The sequence below is a fragment of the Nelusetta ayraudi genome, unplaced genomic scaffold (genome assembly GCF_046127955.1).
Source record: "Nelusetta ayraudi isolate G7.1 ecotype Tasmania unplaced genomic scaffold, CSIRO-AGI_Nayr_v1 ptg000050l, whole genome shotgun sequence".
In the NCBI taxonomy this organism is placed as follows: domain Eukaryota; kingdom Metazoa; phylum Chordata; class Actinopteri; order Tetraodontiformes; family Monacanthidae; genus Nelusetta; species Nelusetta ayraudi.
Window position 1 is genome coordinate 4,038,953 of NW_027466100.1, and position 16,062 is coordinate 4,055,014.

The following is a 16,062-nucleotide window of genomic DNA, read 5'->3' on the forward strand; positions in this document are numbered from 1 at the left end:
TGCCATATCTGGATACAGGTGGTATTCATTTCCAGTCCGAACCTTAAATACACGGTGTAAGGCAAATGCAACATGACAGGCATAATAACCCTTAAGCATATAAAATATGATTGACATACATCTAGCGCTCAAATAGTGGAGCTCTCCAGATTTTCCCAGCCAACAACAACATCTAATGTTTCGTTGGCGCTTTTTCCGGGAACATCAGTGCAGCGAGCAAAGGATTTTTCTTTTCTTTTTTTTTTTTTTTTTAAATTAAAGTAGGGGTCACACATGTTTGTGATACAGCATGGAGACATCTCAGTAGTATTAAGTTTCAGAGCATCTTCGCGTTAAAAAGGATTGTGTAAGGTTTCCAGTCAGCAGGAGTGTACAGCAGCTCGTATGACCTGTGGATTAGCATACATTCTCGTTTTTAGTGGCGGGATCCCAAATTAACACTCGCAGCTACGACTAAGCACGATTCCGATCATAATTTGGTACTTTTATGCTTCGAGGTCAGTAGTAGTGCACCTGTGGCGTTTCAGGCTTTTTTTTCAAAAGGAACTCGTTGCATTATAGATATAAATAACATGGAAAAAATAAGAGACTATACATAAAACAGTACCTGTTCAATTTGCATACAAAAACCAAAAGTGCACCTATTTCCCCGAAAAAATAATAAAAATAATAGAAACTACAAAAATGTAGACAGTGATTCATGACCATTAGCTAGAGGGAAGTAACCCAAGTACAGTTCACACATTTAAAAAGCTGCAGACTTTCTAAAAAAAAACAAGGAGATTCGTTCAATTCAAACAAACTGTGGAGTAACACTGATCTACATCTGACAGTTGGACCTGCCTGACACAGACGGCAGCGAGACAGCAACACACATCTAACATATTCTTTCACCCCCACCCACAAAACAAAGTAGAAAAGGAAAAACACACCAGGACCACAGTGTGATCCAACTGTCCTGTACAGTGGAGTATTTAAAAAAATAAAAAATAAAATAAAAAAAAGCTAATACAGGTGTAGTTTAGTGGTTATACTTGGCCAGGGAGAATGCACCCTGAGAGGAAAAGAACAGTGAACATTTTCAATAAATAATCAGCTCCGCGGGTCACATACTGAAACATTTCTGCCCCGTCTTGAGATACAGTGTAAATACTAAGTGGTTGCTGCTGGGGTGACAACAGGCTTCTCTGAGGATAGTGTGTAACAAGAGCTCAGCTGATGGACCGAAGCAATACTTGAGTTTTCACGGCAGGTTCTGGGCCCAGAGGGTCCGTCCGCACACACACTGGCTGCGTGTGCAGTGGGAATTCTTTTTATACAGGAGATAAACTAGCCAGGCCGTCACTGCGTTTACTTGAGAAAATCAAATTTCTGACTATTTGAAGATGTGCCGATCCAGAGCTCGACATACATTTGGCGGGCGTTCGCCTGATTTACTGATTCCTTTTAAATTCACATATTTGCTCTTCTCTTTGCACGAAACTGTTGCTGTAATTATGCAAATTTCCCCAATGTGGGCTTAGTAAAGGCGTTCTACTGCTACTACCTGGCAGAGAGTGCAGTAGCAGGAGGCGTGCAAGTGTTGGCTCCCGGTAAACAAACACCGTGCTGAGGGAGAAACACGAGACGCAGGTCTCGACAGACAAGGACACGGCATCCGCCTCTGCTGCCGCCCGTCTTCGTTCTTTGGACGGGGGCCACATTAAAAACTAGGACGTGTTGCCGGTCAGAAATTTGACTTTCTCCTCTGCGAGTACACTCAGCCGAGACAAAAAGCCTCACCTTGGCCGACTGGCCGAGCTGCGAGCTTCGCTCGACGGCTTCATGCACGTAAACGTCCAGTTACGTGTATAGGGTCAAGTCACTGTGAGTGACCGCTCTGCGCTCCACATTTGAGAATTCAATTTACACCCAATAATCAGTTTGTTTGGGGGACGGGGACGGAGGGGCAAATCAATATCTGCGAGCGGAACAAAAACCTGAGGTTTACGAAAGCTTATGGAAACGGCGAGTGGTCCGTCGTGTCTGCCCTCCTCTCTGCTCTCCAAACGCTGCCAGTATAAAAAAATTGCTTTTTTTTTTCTTTACAAAAAAAAAAAAAAAAAAAAAAAAAAGTGTCTCAGCTGTTCTGTACACGCTCAAATGATACTGGACAGACAACCGAAGCACACGTCTGGAGAACAAGGGCGTTGGTTACTCTTTATAATGTCGGTGGAACAGAGCAATAAGGTCACAATCACCCATTTATCAACCACGAAATATAGTCATTAAAAGGACAGAATAAAGTGCCGACCGACCGAAACTCCGAAAACCTGCAGCTCAAACCTTGCTGCGTCTGCGAGCCCCTGAAATAAATACAGTCGGATCTACCCCTCACTTGACCAGCCCCACTGATTCCAAGACCGTAAAAACTGAACACTGTAAATTCTAGCGTAAAATATATGCAACTGCTCGCTAAAACGTCAGCTGGTAAATAGTGTTGTACTAATTACACCACGATGGGAAGAAGTCCAAGGTTTCTCGTTATTATTATTATTATTAGTAGTAGTACTGAGTTTTGTGTGAGACATATGAAGTTCGTGTCGGGCAGCGGGAAGCTGGGGACAAAACAGGAAAGGTGTTCTTGGTAGTTTGGCTAGGTAAGCGAGGTAGGGATTGTCAGAAATCAAGTGGCTCCATAACTGGCAGGAGTGTCTTATGCGATAATATTGTCAAAAGTGCAACCCGGCGTCAGATCTTCGAACTTTGTGCGTTCTTCGCGGAAAAGCCCCGGCCCCATTTTCTCACAGTGTCCTACAGTCTTGGTTTGGGTGCTGCTCCGTCCTCTTCCTCAGGCCTCTGCCGACTTACTTTACACTTTAATATCCTCCTGGATGGTGAGCTGGGAGAGGGTCTTCTTGATGCGCAGGGCCGTGAGACGGGCAGCTCCGTTCGAGTACCAGCACTCCCTCATGATTTTGCCGATGACCCTCAGAGCCTAAAGTGTGACGCAGAGAATGAACAAAACGGGTCAAATGATGATCATATCAGTTCGTACTCGGGCTGTCAGCGTTAACGTGTTCATTGCGATTAATTAAATGCAATACATAACGCGTTCATTTTTTTTAATTGCATTTCAAACGTGAGGTCGGGTTCACATCGGAAGAGCCGTGGAACGGAGCCCGTTTGCTTTTGCCGCCCTTGTTAACCGATGGTGTATTAATCGCAGTTAACTATGAAGACTCTGTGATTAATCGCAATTAAAAAAAATGAATCGCATTTCAAACGTGAGGCCGGGTTCACACCGGAAGCGCCGCGGAACGGAGCCCGCTTCCTTTTGCTGGTGCGATGGTGTATTAATCGCAGTTAACTATGAAGACTCTCGGATTAATCGCGATTTAACAAAATCGTTTGACAGCCCTAGTTCATACATTTCTTCAAAATGAGGAGTATTTTCCTGTTCAGGAAAGATTCAGAGGTCGAAAAACTTTTCTTCCTACCTCGTAGCTCTGCCACCAGTTTGGGATGTTGGGTCGTAGCTTTTGGTCACACACCACCTTTCTCATCTCCTCTATGGAAGGGTCAGATGGTACCAGGTCATAGTAGGGCAGCTGGTACTCCTCATGGATGCCTAGAGATGACAGCCAATCACCAGGTCAGATACAGAAGTGTTTTGGAAAAGTGGCCTCAACTCTCGGTCTCAATTTGAAAACTCCTTTTGAGTTTTTAAAAGCCTGATATTTGCTTATGCACATATAGAAGAAAAATAATAAACTAGATGAAATGTGAATTATGATATATTAAGTATGATCATTAATGATGCTGAACAATATGCATGATATAATTTGGATGGTATGTTCTGCATTGTCAGTGCTGTGCAGAAATAACTTCAGTTTCAATTTCCAAAAAATAAAAGAATAAAAAATAAAAGAAATCTGCTCAGACGCATGTATATAAATCAATGGGGACATGCAGATTATATATAAAGTATGAGAAAATGACAGTACATCTATTTAGAGCCTAGAAAAATAATTAGTTGTCTCCCTGTAAAGCAACCCAATCTATAAAATCTCCCAGAAAAATAGAGCATTTTAGACCAAAATGCTTTTTGCACAGTCGCATGAAAGGACAAAACTCTTGAATGCTTGCGACACAGTTGAAGTGGCTTGCTTTCACGAAGGATACAATCTATCTTGCATCCTGGTCTGCACTTTTCTTCTTTTCTGAGGGAACACCTTAATTATTGCACTCAGAATATAATAGATTCAGATTCAGATTCAGATTCCTGAATCTGAATCTGAATCTGAATCTATTCTATTCTGAGTGCCATAATTAATTAATTAATAATTAATTAAGGTGTTCCCTCAGAAAAGAAGAAAAGTGCATACCAGGATGCAGGAGTTGTTGACTCAGAGTTTCAATAAAGCTGCATTCTAACAGCATCGACTACCCAGAGTGAAAACACAAGAATCTGACCTCCGCTGTTGCAGCGGCGTGCAATTTCCCAGTAAACCAGGCCCAAAGCATAGATGTCGGCGCATTTAAACGAATCAAAGTGTCTTGTGTTGATGGTCTCGTCCAGCACCTCCGGAGCCATGTACCTGTCAAATCAACAACACAACATGCAGCAGTTTAGGAGCGAAGGATGACAAAACACAGCCGATCTTTGCCGTCGCCGGAAGTTTCTGACGACGCAAACCTCTTGGTGCCGACCCTCTGATTGGGTGCAATGTCAATGGTGTCCGAGGCGGAGTCGTGACGGACGGCTAATCCCAGGTCAGCGATGGCGCAGCTGCAGTTCTTCTTCACCAGGATGTTTTTGGACTTCAGGTCCCTGTGGGCGATGCCTGGCTTTCCTGGAGAGAAGACACTTGCACGGTCAGAGAGCGTTCGACAAGTTAATGTCACCTTCAAAGTCTCTCGCTCGCTCGTTCTCTCTCTCAAAAAAACTGGTTCTAAGAAGCGAGTTATGCAATTCTCCACTACCGGACTACTGGTCATCAGTGCGGTTGGGAAAAAAGAAAAAAGAAAAAAAAAAAAAAAGAGTTGGCCAGCAGAACTACAGACTACACGACATCCTGTTTTCCATTAACTTTTAAAAGTCCCGTTGTCAACCCACTTTCCGATCTTGATTTTTCTGGGAAAAAGCGTATCGGGCCAGCTGTTTGTACCCTCCAGCTGAAACACTTGGTTCCAGCTTCCTGCTGAAACCCATTCTTTGTTGTATCTTCAAGGTTTGGAAAGAAAACAGAAACAAGGCAGTGGCCTCAGACAGCAGGGACACCTGGTGGCGGGTGTTGCTACTGGTGGCGGGTGTTGCTACTTGTGGGAGGCGGATCGATAACTGATCGACTCGGTTATCGACATTATTGCAATTTTCTATCAGTTTTCCCCGTTTTCTTAAAGGATAGCCATGTCCGGGCAAGCAGTGGGCCTTTCACATCTTGTATTGCACACTTGGATCCTTCCCCTCTTCTCTTCACTCAGCAGATGGGGCCGGTTTTCATAGCAAGGTGTATTCTGCAGCTTGTAGCAGAGGAAGAAGGCAGAATGCAATCTGAAGCAATCAGAAGTATCTCTTCTCTCTGGTGTAAAGAGTTACTTTTACACGTTACAAAGTAAAGGTATTGGTGACAGTATCAATGACACTGATTCTGAAAATAAAGTAGCACCGAATTGACAGTAAGATAATAGTGAGATATGCCAGAACTGCCTTGTGTAAATGTCTGAGGACATAAAAGTAATGTGATTTATTTCAAATAAATAAAGCAGGCAATGACATTTTGAAGGATCACAGATTTCTTAACCGACAGAACATCTGATCCCCAGTCCACCAACATTGTGGTACCTCAAAAGTTGCGCGCTGTCACCATTTCTCCATTCATTGGACACCAATAACTTCACTTGTTGATGAAGCTCAGCCTGCAGTGGACGGTGGCATGCGACTGCAGTTGTCTATGGAGGAGCTAATATGAAGCAAGGGTGAGGAAGAGTGCTACTGATTCCTTCCAATACTGACTGAGAACCACCTCCTCTCAACAGGAGGACCACATGCCATCCTAACAGCTCCAAAGGCAATTACCCTCCTGCACAAGGCACATGGCGAGTGAGGGACTGACACGCTCACCCTTCATGATGATGGAAATACATTTATAATCATAATAATCACGCAATTTATGCTTTTTAGGGGGAGTCATTACACTCTTTTGAAGTAGACTTTACTCGGCAGACAGATGAGAGTAATTTGGTGAAGAGAGAAGAACTTGCCCAAGCATGATTGGTTGAGAAGTTAATTCCTTTGGCTATGGAACAAGGCTGAATGTGGTGTTTGCAGCACGTTACTGGCTGGAGCTTCTCCGATACAAGCGCACATTCATACAACGTTACCTTGCGTCCCGAGGATCTCCATGTGCAGATGAGCAAGGCCACTGGCAGCCGACAGAGCCAGTTTGATCATTCCTTCAGTGTTGACAGAGTAGCGATTCAGGTAGTCAAACAGAGAACCGTGCTCGTGGTAGTCAGACACTAACCACAGCTGGGTCCACGTTCCATTGTCTGTGCGAGGACAAAAGAGCAGCACTTGAGTATAACATCAATAAATATGGCAAAAAAAAAAAAAAAAAGATGAATGTGGCGCCTTATTTCAAACCTTTGTTATCAGCGGCGATGAATCCCAGGATGTTTTCGTGGCGGAGCATGATCGTCTGATAGATCTCTGCTTCCCGAAACCAGGACCTCTCCTCTCTGGAGGAGAAGATCTTCACCGCTACGTCTCCGCCCCTCCAGCGTCCTCGCCACACCTCTCCGAAACGACCTTTACCGATGATTTCTTGGAGGACAATCGTTCTGGCCACAGTTCGCTGGACAAACAGAGGCAGGCCTGCACGCACACGCAAAATAAATGTGGTTACATAAACCGTATTAATGCACCGTCATTTTGCCGTTTCTCTTTTTGTCCAGCGTGCACTCACCAGAGCCTGAGCCAGACGTGGACAGGTCATATATGAGATCTTGCAGAGATCTGTCTTTGGCTGGGTAGAGGTGGTCACACGAGGGATCCTCTACCTCCAGCCTTTGCCTGTGGCTATAGTTTCGCTGGTGGTATTGATAGAGAAACAAACCCACCATCAGCAGCAAGAAAAGCAAGAACAGCGGGCTTGCGATCACAACGATGAATTCCACCAGTCCCCACGTCCCACCAGGACCATAACCTCCTCCAGGTCCTGGCTTAGTCGTCACTGAAAAGGGGAGGATGAAAAAAGAGAATTAGACTTCAAACATGTAGGCTCAACACACTTCCCTGATTTTAATTTCAAAGTACAGACTAAATGTCCCTTCGAGATCCACAAAATAATCTTGAGACTGACAAAAGCTAATGTTTTGCAGAGTTTGTACATTTCCATTATACCCAGATTGGACATATGGTTTAGGAAAAAAAAGGGTTTCAAAGTTTTATAATCAATCCTAAAATATTAAAAAAAATAAATAAAAATAAAACAGCAAAAGAGAGGGCAAACAATAGTCAAAGTCTGAAATGGGTCATCCTGTGTGGTCCAATTTGCACCTGAGGGAAGTTTGAGGTTGATGCTGTTGCAGTAGTCCGTGTAGCAACAGTGCTTGTTGACCAGGCCCTCTGCACCCCGACAGTGAATGGGTTGTCCAAGGGGCTCAAGGCTTTTCTGTGGGATACACCAACGGGTGTGCTGCTCTTTGCCGTCAATGAGTGTTGTGGAGGCCATGCAGGCTCCATCTGTTTCACACCGGTAGCCATTCTTCTCACACTGGGCGATGGTGCAATTACACCAAAGAGCTGCAGGGACACATAAGGCACAGCACACTCTCAACTATGAAGTATTTTCATATTTTTAAAACACTAATCTTTGGGTCTGCGAGTCCTTGTAACCATGTGCATGAGGCGGGATTTGAAAACATTTGGTCAACGTTCAAAACAATTTCTTGAATGAGGTCCACTAGCACATAAGATATATTTTTTAATAGTAACTTCTGAAACACAAAACAAAACAAAAAACAAAAAAACTGTTTAATACAATCGCCATTAAACTTAAGATTCATCCTCCCCCCCTAAGTTTTTCCAAAAACAAACATAAAGAATCACCATGGTAAGAGGGTAGAACCAGTTTTACGAGTTTTTTTTTTCTTCCTTTTTTGGGGTGAAGCAGCAGCAACAGCAGATAAAGAGGCTAAAGAGTTTATGTGAGGCACACATTAGCAGAGGTTAACTGATGAGTTGTGACAGTCATTTGATTACAAGAGAACCAGACTTCCTCTGTGAAATTGGGTAATTTTATTTCGACACAGACACGATGTGACATTCCAGTAACTTTGGGAAAAGCCCCCTAATGGTCCTCCGCCTAGAAAATTGTTCGGTTAAAAGCTTTAGAGTTTTTGTTGTGACCGTGCTGCTAAATGCATTCGATATCTTGATGCCAACACAGGTACTTCAACTCCGGTATTTGAGGGAAAATATGATTTCTAGAAGAGAAGTCTGGCGGATGAACCCCTGCTTAATGTGAATCCAGACAAATATTACAGAATTCAGAGGCAGTCTGCAATATCAACAGAATTTTACTTTCTAACCCTAGAATTCATATCCATATGCAGCCGAGTGCTAGAATGGTGTCATTATACACACACACACACACACACACACACACACACACACACACACACACACACACATATATATATTTATATATTTAAATTTAGTAAAAGTAAGGACATGCCATTCGCTAACAAAGCAAAACAGAGACGGCTGCTGTACACAAGTAAACACTTGCCATGATTCTCTGGGTAAGAGGATACAAGGCTCCGAAGAATAACAATTAAAAATAAGGCTGAGAGGCGGTATGTTAACAGGCACCCGCGATATTTTTGGTTTTGTAACTATATTAATTACTGCAAAAAGCAGGTCAGCGTCAAAGACCTGTTTACAGTGGGGAAACAGTGTCAGCCGTCTCAACTGACGTTTAAGCCGTCGCCTCAGACTAGCATAACTAGCTCGACGACAAGTATGAGACGGTGATACATCAGGTTTTGTTGCATGCAACCCTTCGAAAAACACTCGAAACAATACACAAGTCGACGTAGATCAGGGAGAAACGCGTTCCTATTCGCTGTATACGTTTGATTCGCCGTTCTACTAAGTTAAGCTTCGTTAGCGAACGTTAGCTCGCGTCTAGCTAACCCGACATTCGCTACCTTTAACATGGCAGTGGCACTGGGTTGAGGAACAAAACAAACTGTTAAGTTACACACCGTCGGAGGTCCTGTACAAGACAGTTTGGACAACCACGACGGTGAAGGAAATCCGAAAGTTAGCCATGATCACTGAAGTCCCGGCTCATCTCATCGACCCATGTACTTGGCTATCACAAAATGTGGCGAAGCGTGATGATTATAGCTGAGCATTGAGCTAACATAGGCTGAGTGAGTGCATACTGGATGACTTAAAATTTACTCACATGGTCCACCAGCAGGCAGCAGCGCCACAGAGAAAATACAAGTACATGATCTATCTATCTATCTATCTATCTATCTATCTATCTGTCTGTCTATCTATCTATCATGATATATTTGAAATACTTATTTCTGTGTTTTCTGCAACGAGTTTTAATGACGCTGTCACATCCTCGTGATTATTTGTGTTTCGTTCACTCTTTTTGAAATCAAAAATGTTAAAATTGTTTACTCCGGTTCATTCTCGAACAGCACAAATAACTTACCAAGCATTGAACAACCCACTTCCAGGGAGCGTTCAAAAATGGCTTTGTTATGGAGATGGGTAATTTGAGGAGAGAGTTAAAATGAAAATAATTTCCCTTGAAACAGGAAAATCATTTGAAAAAGCATTACAACCACTTGGATTTCACTAAGTTCAGCGAGTAAGAAGGGGCTTTCACATTGGTTACGACTGATTATTTGTTTATTGTTTATTGTTTGATGTACACAGGTGAATATGGGGGGGGGGGGGGTAGGTATTAAAGAGGAAGGACTGAAGTATTTAGACTAGTAGTAGGAGAGGGGGGGGGGTGGTCTGTCAACTAGTAGATTTCACCACTCAATATGACCTCTTCAGCGGGTTGTTTTTTGGCATGTACAAATGATTTCACATTTACAATGGCGATTGCTTTGCGTATGAGCCGACTGGCAAACTTATTTTGCTCTTTTGCCGACAGCAAAATACTTAAAAAATAAACACATGCAGGTGATAATTATGTTGTTTCTGCTGGTGTTAGTTCATGTGCAAAGGCCATGTATTTTTTTTTTTTTTTTTTTTTAACATTCCGTTTGGTTTTCAGCCATTTGGGTTGATAAAGAAACAAAAGGTGAGTTGTCATGTATTTATTGTGGTTGTGTACTTCTGTTACAAGCCTGTTCGCTGTTTCCATCCATCCATTTTCTAGCACCGCAGTCACACCTGCGGACAATTATGATTAAATTGTACTTTCTTTTACTTAAAGATTACCATGTTGTAACTATTTTCAGATCAGAATTTTTATTTTATTTATTTAGTTTTGGACTGAAGTAGATTATTTAACCCTTTATTTTATCAATAAAACTTTATTGATTTCCAGACACCGGCATTTTTGGTTTTCACTTAGTTTTAGCTTCCTCTTAAAATCTATGTTTTTGTTTATATCTTTCACATGTTAGTTGTCATTAAAATAAGGCGGCATCTAAGGGCAAGCAAACACCTGGCCGGCGATGATGTCACTGAAGGAGAGGTTTCACCGAGGTCTCAGTTCCCACACTGACATCAGGAGAGGATCTGATATCCAGAACAGCGTGTTTTAGCATTTACTAAAAACTGTTTACAATTACTAAAAAAAAAAAAAAAGAGTGGAGCAAACAAAAGGAACAAGGGGTGGACTTTTCTTATACCTAGAAAGGTCATTGACAGGATAGAGGCACACATTTTGTTGAGTGTTGCAGGATATATAAGACCTTTCAAATAAAACAAAGACTATGACAATATCTTTCTCAGTATCAAAGTTAAGAAAACTATGAACAGAATGAATGGATTAAACACATCCTACGTTTTAAGTAATGTAACATTTTTTAATGTCTGTTTTCTACAGTCTGTACATTATTTACAAATGCCTTTTTGGTCATGTTATTTACAAAGAAACAGCAATGCGTGAATTTTGCATTATCATTTCAATATGGGCCACATGCATGCCTACATGTACTTCCATCTGTGTGACATAGAGGATGAGGTAGATACCATATAAAATGGTTTAGCACCTGACAACACTCAACCGGTAAATGGAAAGTCTTAACCTTTTAATCAAAGTGCATTTTAGTACCTCCTTACATTCTAGTGGTTCTACATTTTGTTTACATTTCCTTTGAATTTTTTTTCTCTCTCTCCCCCCCCCCCCCCTCTCTCTTTTTTTAAATTAACTTCTTGTCTAAGTTTTCAGATACGTCATTTAAAATTTCAAATTGCCTCCATAAAGTCTTCTCAGCTCATTGTTGATTTTTCATTTCATTTCAGGACCAAAATATTTCTCAGCATTTAAGATTTTTTCCACACAGGTTATAGGTTTGGTATTTACAAAAAAAAAGTGTCCCAAAAGTACTGCATTTGCTAAAGTATGTTCTTCCCATGTTGACTTCGAACAGACCTACTTTTTGGCCTTCTTCTCATTTTTTTCTTTCTCTTTTCTTTTTTCCTTTTTCTCTTGCTCTTTCTTTTCTTTCTCCGCCTTCTTTTCCTTCTTTTTCTCATCCTTGATCTCTTTGTACTTCCACTTGGGCGGCTCGAGGAAGCCCTTCTCCATCTTCTTCTTCTTCTGCTTCTTTGGCGTCGCCTCAGACGGCCTGTTGATGTTGATATTGGGGATGCAGCCGGAGGGGAACACGCTGTTTCGCCGCGCCATACTCCGAGGGATGAATGTTGTCGCGACTTTGGTGGAGGCCAAGGAGAGCATGCTGCCCCGCCGCTCGCCTTCCGCGCAGCACATTGCTGCAACGGACTCTGCGGACGGGGCCGAGGGGAGCGTGTGTAAGACCGTGCTGTCCCTGTGGCATACCGAGCTTTCTTCCAGCTCCTTCTCGGAATGTTTCTTCACCAGTTCCGGCACAGCCAGCCGCCGCTTGCCCACCTCGGGGGGGCTGGAGGGGCACAGCGGGCGGCATCCAGTTGAAATGAGGGGACTGTGAATGCTGGTGGTGATGCGGACCATGTGGTCAAAGCAGCCGTTGTCTTCGGGGTCGCGAGGAAACCTGAACCCGAATGTGTTTTTGATGCGCTGGGTTATTTTCTCCCTGGCGCTTTTCTCAGCGGTGGCGATGGCGACCCTCTGCTGGAGCTCGGGCCACTCGGGGATGAAACTCTCACAGAACTGCTCGGCCTTGGGTCTCATGTTGAGGCGGCGGAGACGGTGAAAGGTCTCGTAGCGACCCGTCTTGAGTGCCCAGTCCCGAGCACATTTTCCTTTTGTGGTGTCCATTGCATTCGCGTCAGCCCCTGGAAAGAAGGGATCGTGTAAAATGAGTTGCTTTTGCAAAAAAACAACTTGGTCTTTTTCTTGGCTGGCATTTGAGCTCTTCAAACAGGCAAAAGACAGTTGCTATACATTTGAAAGCCTAGAGAGAAACTCCCTTATATATCTTAAGTGGTGGCAGTGAGCGAAGGGTTTTTATAATTTTTAAAAGCATCACAAGGAAGCACAGACATGTGCTTACAATCAAATTGAAAAGCATCATATATTCTAATTTATACTGTACATCGCAACATTTTCACATTTCCAACAAACGTAGAATCTCAACTGAATTATTGAAATTAAGTGTATAAAATACAAGAAAAGCAAACTAAGTAGCCAGTGGTGTAAGCAGCCAGAGAACCATGACCTCATCTTTCTTCTTGCCAGGATAATAAGTCATTTACTTTAAGGTTAAATCTGGTTTCCTGGCTCCTTGGTATATGTTGGTTGTGAATGTGTTGGTCTGTCACAAGCATAATAAAAAATCAATTGCAATGCTACATGACTTGCAGCGCAATAGTGCGCTTGGATGTGATTCATATTTACAATAATAAATCCCTTTTTTTTAGAATTAAACATTTGATGCTGTAATAACCTAACAACATAGGTAATTCTTCTAATTAGTTCGATTTTGAGCAAAATTAGAAAAATACAGTAATAAAATATCCAATGTGCCCTTTTCATATTTTTTTCACAGATTTAATTATATGAAATCTGGGCAATATTAGATTAAAACACAAAATGCATTTTAAAAATTACCTCTTTTTTTTTTTTAATTCTACTTCATGCATTTACAATATGACTGGCAGAGATGTTAGAAAACGTGTACAGTCTACAAATAGCTTTACAGCTGACTAATCTACACACAGGCTGCAAGACAAGTAAATCAGAGATTACTCTGTTAAGATGTGAAAATGCCCTTAGAATGATCTCTTAAACCTGTCTGGCGTCACTGGCACGTTTACTTGCTGACAGCATTAGCTGGCTACAAATATGGACGGATAACGGACAGTGTAAGCTATTCCCCCCCCACCAGAGCTTTGACTTCTTTATTTCTCGCAACAGTTACAATATCATATTAACATATATTATACTATATATAATTCTTTATATACATACTATATTATAATGTAGCTTTTAGCTTAGTAACAAGAAAACTTCACAATAGTATCTTTTAAATCAGACCGTTGTTGTTTTGGAATCATATTAAGAACTCTCATTTCTTTAGCCACCAAATTAGGTCAACAATATCCAGCGAGCGGGACGTCATTTTGTAAGTAAGGACAACAAAAAGGCAAAGTGAGACACTGAGTGCATCCAACTCCTTTGGTGTCCGACGATGACGGTCAGGAAGTTGGCTGCAGGGTAGCTTATTCACCATTCAAACCACCGTCCCTGCTCTTACGTACCAGCCATAACGAGTGCGGCAACAATGTCAGTGCGTCCGGTCATGGCGGCTTTGATGAGAGCAGTGAAGCCTCTGCAGTCCCTCACTTCAATGTCCACTTCAGAGAAGTAGTTGAGGAGATACATGACTGTGTTGATGTGACCTGCAGTTAACACACACACAAAAAAAAATCACAGCTGAGATGCAAAAGATTTTTTTTTTTTACACCCTCAGATAAATGTGTTCTATGGAACTATTTGTATGGAAAAATCAGGATCATTTCAGAATTTTTACAATTGGAGCATCTGATGTGTTTCCACATTTTTCCTGCTTTGGTGGTTTTGTGTGACTTGCCTGCCTGTGATGCAATCATCAGAGCAGTGTTGCCTTCATTGTCCTGGTGATTTATGTCTATGAAGGGGCAGCCGTGAAGCCCGTACACAATGTTGATGAAGCCTTTGCAGCACGCCACCATCAGGCCGTTCTGTTGGGAGGAGCACTGGCGTTAGGACTGATCGAGAGTAATAATAGAAATAATACTAGTCATAATAATAATAATAATAATAATAATTATTATTATTATAATTACTAATAAGTCACTTGGGTTGTCAGATCTACATGCTCCTGATAATTAGCACCCATGATGTCTCTCACCCAGCTGTTAATGTCCAACTCCATGACCTCCTCTTTCGTCACCCCCCTGTCCAGGACTCTTCGCAGAGCGACGGGGTCGTTCCGGGCGCAAGCCTGGTACAGCGTGGCTGCGGTCTGACCATTGGTTTTCTCTGGGAGGTAGTCAGGGAGCACTGAGTCGTCGGAGAGGATGCTGTCCGAGTCGGACTCGCTCCCCGACAGGGAGGTGTCGTCCTCGTCAGGGCCTGAGCCCAAGTGGGGGTCTTCCGCTGCACAGGCCATCGTCCAACGGCAGAACAGGTGGGATGGTTGTTTATACTGGTGCTACATCTGTGAAAAGAGAAAAGTGTGAACATTGCTCAAATTATTTTTTTAATTGTTCAATTATGAACTGATTTGCTGATGACTGATTGTGCAGCTGAGAAACTCAATTTCCTTTGGGCTAAATTAAGCACTTATCTATCTATCTATCTATCTATCTATCTATCTATCTATCTATCTATCTATTTACGTGGAGTAAGAAGTCAGAAGACACTATCATGGGGTTTTCACCACTCCCAATGGGCCACGTGTGCATGTGGGACCGTATTTTGGGTGTATCTTGGTAAAAGAAAATCAAAAATTAACCTGTCGACAGACTAGCGCGGGGTTAGATAAGTCCATCAGTCAGGGATTGAGTCACGGACTGGGTGTGTCTGCCCGAGCTCAGTGTGCCTTTTCTGTTGAGTAACTGGATCAGCGTCTCCAAAGCCCTGCTGAATGTACAGGAGGCTAAAAGAAGAACAGCCCGCCTCGAAAATCCCGTCACACGTGGCCTTCATCCTTTTTTGGCTCTCTGCTTTAAAAAGCATCTCCTTGCAGCATTTGTGGTGAAGGTATGATGTAAACATATGCACTGTTGTGCTACCTCATATTCAACACTGCTAATTGATTATTATTATTTGGAATTAACCTTAGCAAGTGTCGTCATTGGCCACTTATCTCCACACATGCCAACTGTGTCGACAGCAAAGTTTGAGTCCTGTATGTAGTCAGTGTTAATATTCTTTTTCCGATATCTTTCCAATTGTGTTATTGCTATTATACATAACTGCCATTCTAGAAAAAAAAAACCACATTTTTTATACCAGCCAAATTTAATTTAAGTGGAAATGGAAGCCCTCACACCATGGTTAACCATTTTGACTCAAACTGATAAAAGATAAGAAGATACAGAATGTAAACTTACCACAGTTGGTAGTTGCTTGGATGTCAGCGGAGATATAAATCATTTGTTTGCGTCCTCTGGTATCCACTGTCAACTCTGGTGGACACCTGTCTGACTTCCTCCAAGTCTCAAGTTGTTCCGATCAGCCAAGTGTGTCTACCTGGCCCATACCTACCCTTCCATATTGTCGGGATGACAATAATCTGAAAGGCGGAGCTTGCGTGGTCTTCTCTGAGACGCTGCTTTCAGTTCCTGCACTTAGCTCAACCCACTTACAAAAGCTTAATGGACGGGATTACCGTACCTAAACCTTTAGCATTTCATTTTATTTTGGTACTTAAAGCGCG

At 42.4% G+C, this 16,062-nt stretch overlaps 2 protein-coding genes across 2 annotated transcripts; both read right to left on the reverse strand.

Moving 5' to 3' along the window:
- Positions 1 to 2,099: 2,099 nt before the first annotated feature.
- On the reverse strand, positions 2,100 to 9,441 carry LOC142895957 (activin receptor type-1B-like). Its single transcript, XM_076037333.1, has 9 exons — positions 9,256 to 9,441; positions 7,544 to 7,789; positions 6,951 to 7,217; positions 6,629 to 6,859; positions 6,367 to 6,534; positions 4,679 to 4,835; positions 4,456 to 4,580; positions 3,480 to 3,610; positions 2,100 to 2,977 (listed from the first exon to the last, which is right to left on the reverse strand). Exons 1-9 carry the CDS (start codon positions 9,320 to 9,322, stop codon positions 2,852 to 2,854), a joined length of 1,518 nt encoding a protein of 505 aa, XP_075893448.1. The 5' UTR covers positions 9,323 to 9,441; the 3' UTR covers positions 2,100 to 2,851.
- Positions 9,442 to 11,627: 2,186 nt separating this feature from the next.
- On the reverse strand, positions 11,628 to 14,875 carry ankrd33ab (ankyrin repeat domain 33Ab). The gene is made up of 4 exons (XM_076036910.1): positions 14,530 to 14,875; positions 14,230 to 14,359; positions 13,898 to 14,038; positions 11,628 to 12,472 (listed from the first exon to the last, which is right to left on the reverse strand). Exons 1-4 carry the CDS (start codon positions 14,788 to 14,790, stop codon positions 11,628 to 11,630), a joined length of 1,377 nt encoding a protein of 458 aa, XP_075893025.1. The 5' UTR covers positions 14,791 to 14,875.
- Between the last annotated feature and the right edge of the window lie 1,187 nt (positions 14,876 to 16,062).

What these genes read in the sequence shown, in the direction of transcription:
- LOC142895957 (XM_076037333.1), bottom strand. Translation starts at nt 9,322, where the DNA reads ATGGCTAACTTTCGGATTTCCTTCACCGTCGTGGTTGTCCAAACTGTC. An exon ending in CAACCTCAAACTTCCCTCAG is followed by an intron (nt 7,218 to 7,543) that starts GTGCAAATTGGA and finishes TCCCCTTTTCAG; the next exon opens with TGACGACTAAGCCAGGACCT. An exon ending in CATCGCCGCTGATAACAAAG is followed by an intron (nt 6,535 to 6,628) that starts GTTTGAAATAAG and finishes GTCCTCGCACAG; the next exon opens with ACAATGGAACGTGGACCCAG.
- ankrd33ab (XM_076036910.1), bottom strand. Translation starts at nt 14,790, where the DNA reads ATGGCCTGTGCAGCGGAAGACCCCCACTTGGGCTCAGGCCCTGACGAG. An exon ending in GATGATTGCATCACAGGCAG is followed by an intron (nt 14,039 to 14,229) that starts GCAAGTCACACA and finishes TGTTAACTGCAG; the next exon opens with GTCACATCAACACAGTCATG. An exon ending in TGCCGCACTCGTTATGGCTG is followed by an intron (nt 12,473 to 13,897) that starts GTACGTAAGAGC and finishes CCTTCTTTCCAG; the next exon opens with GGGCTGACGCGAATGCAATG.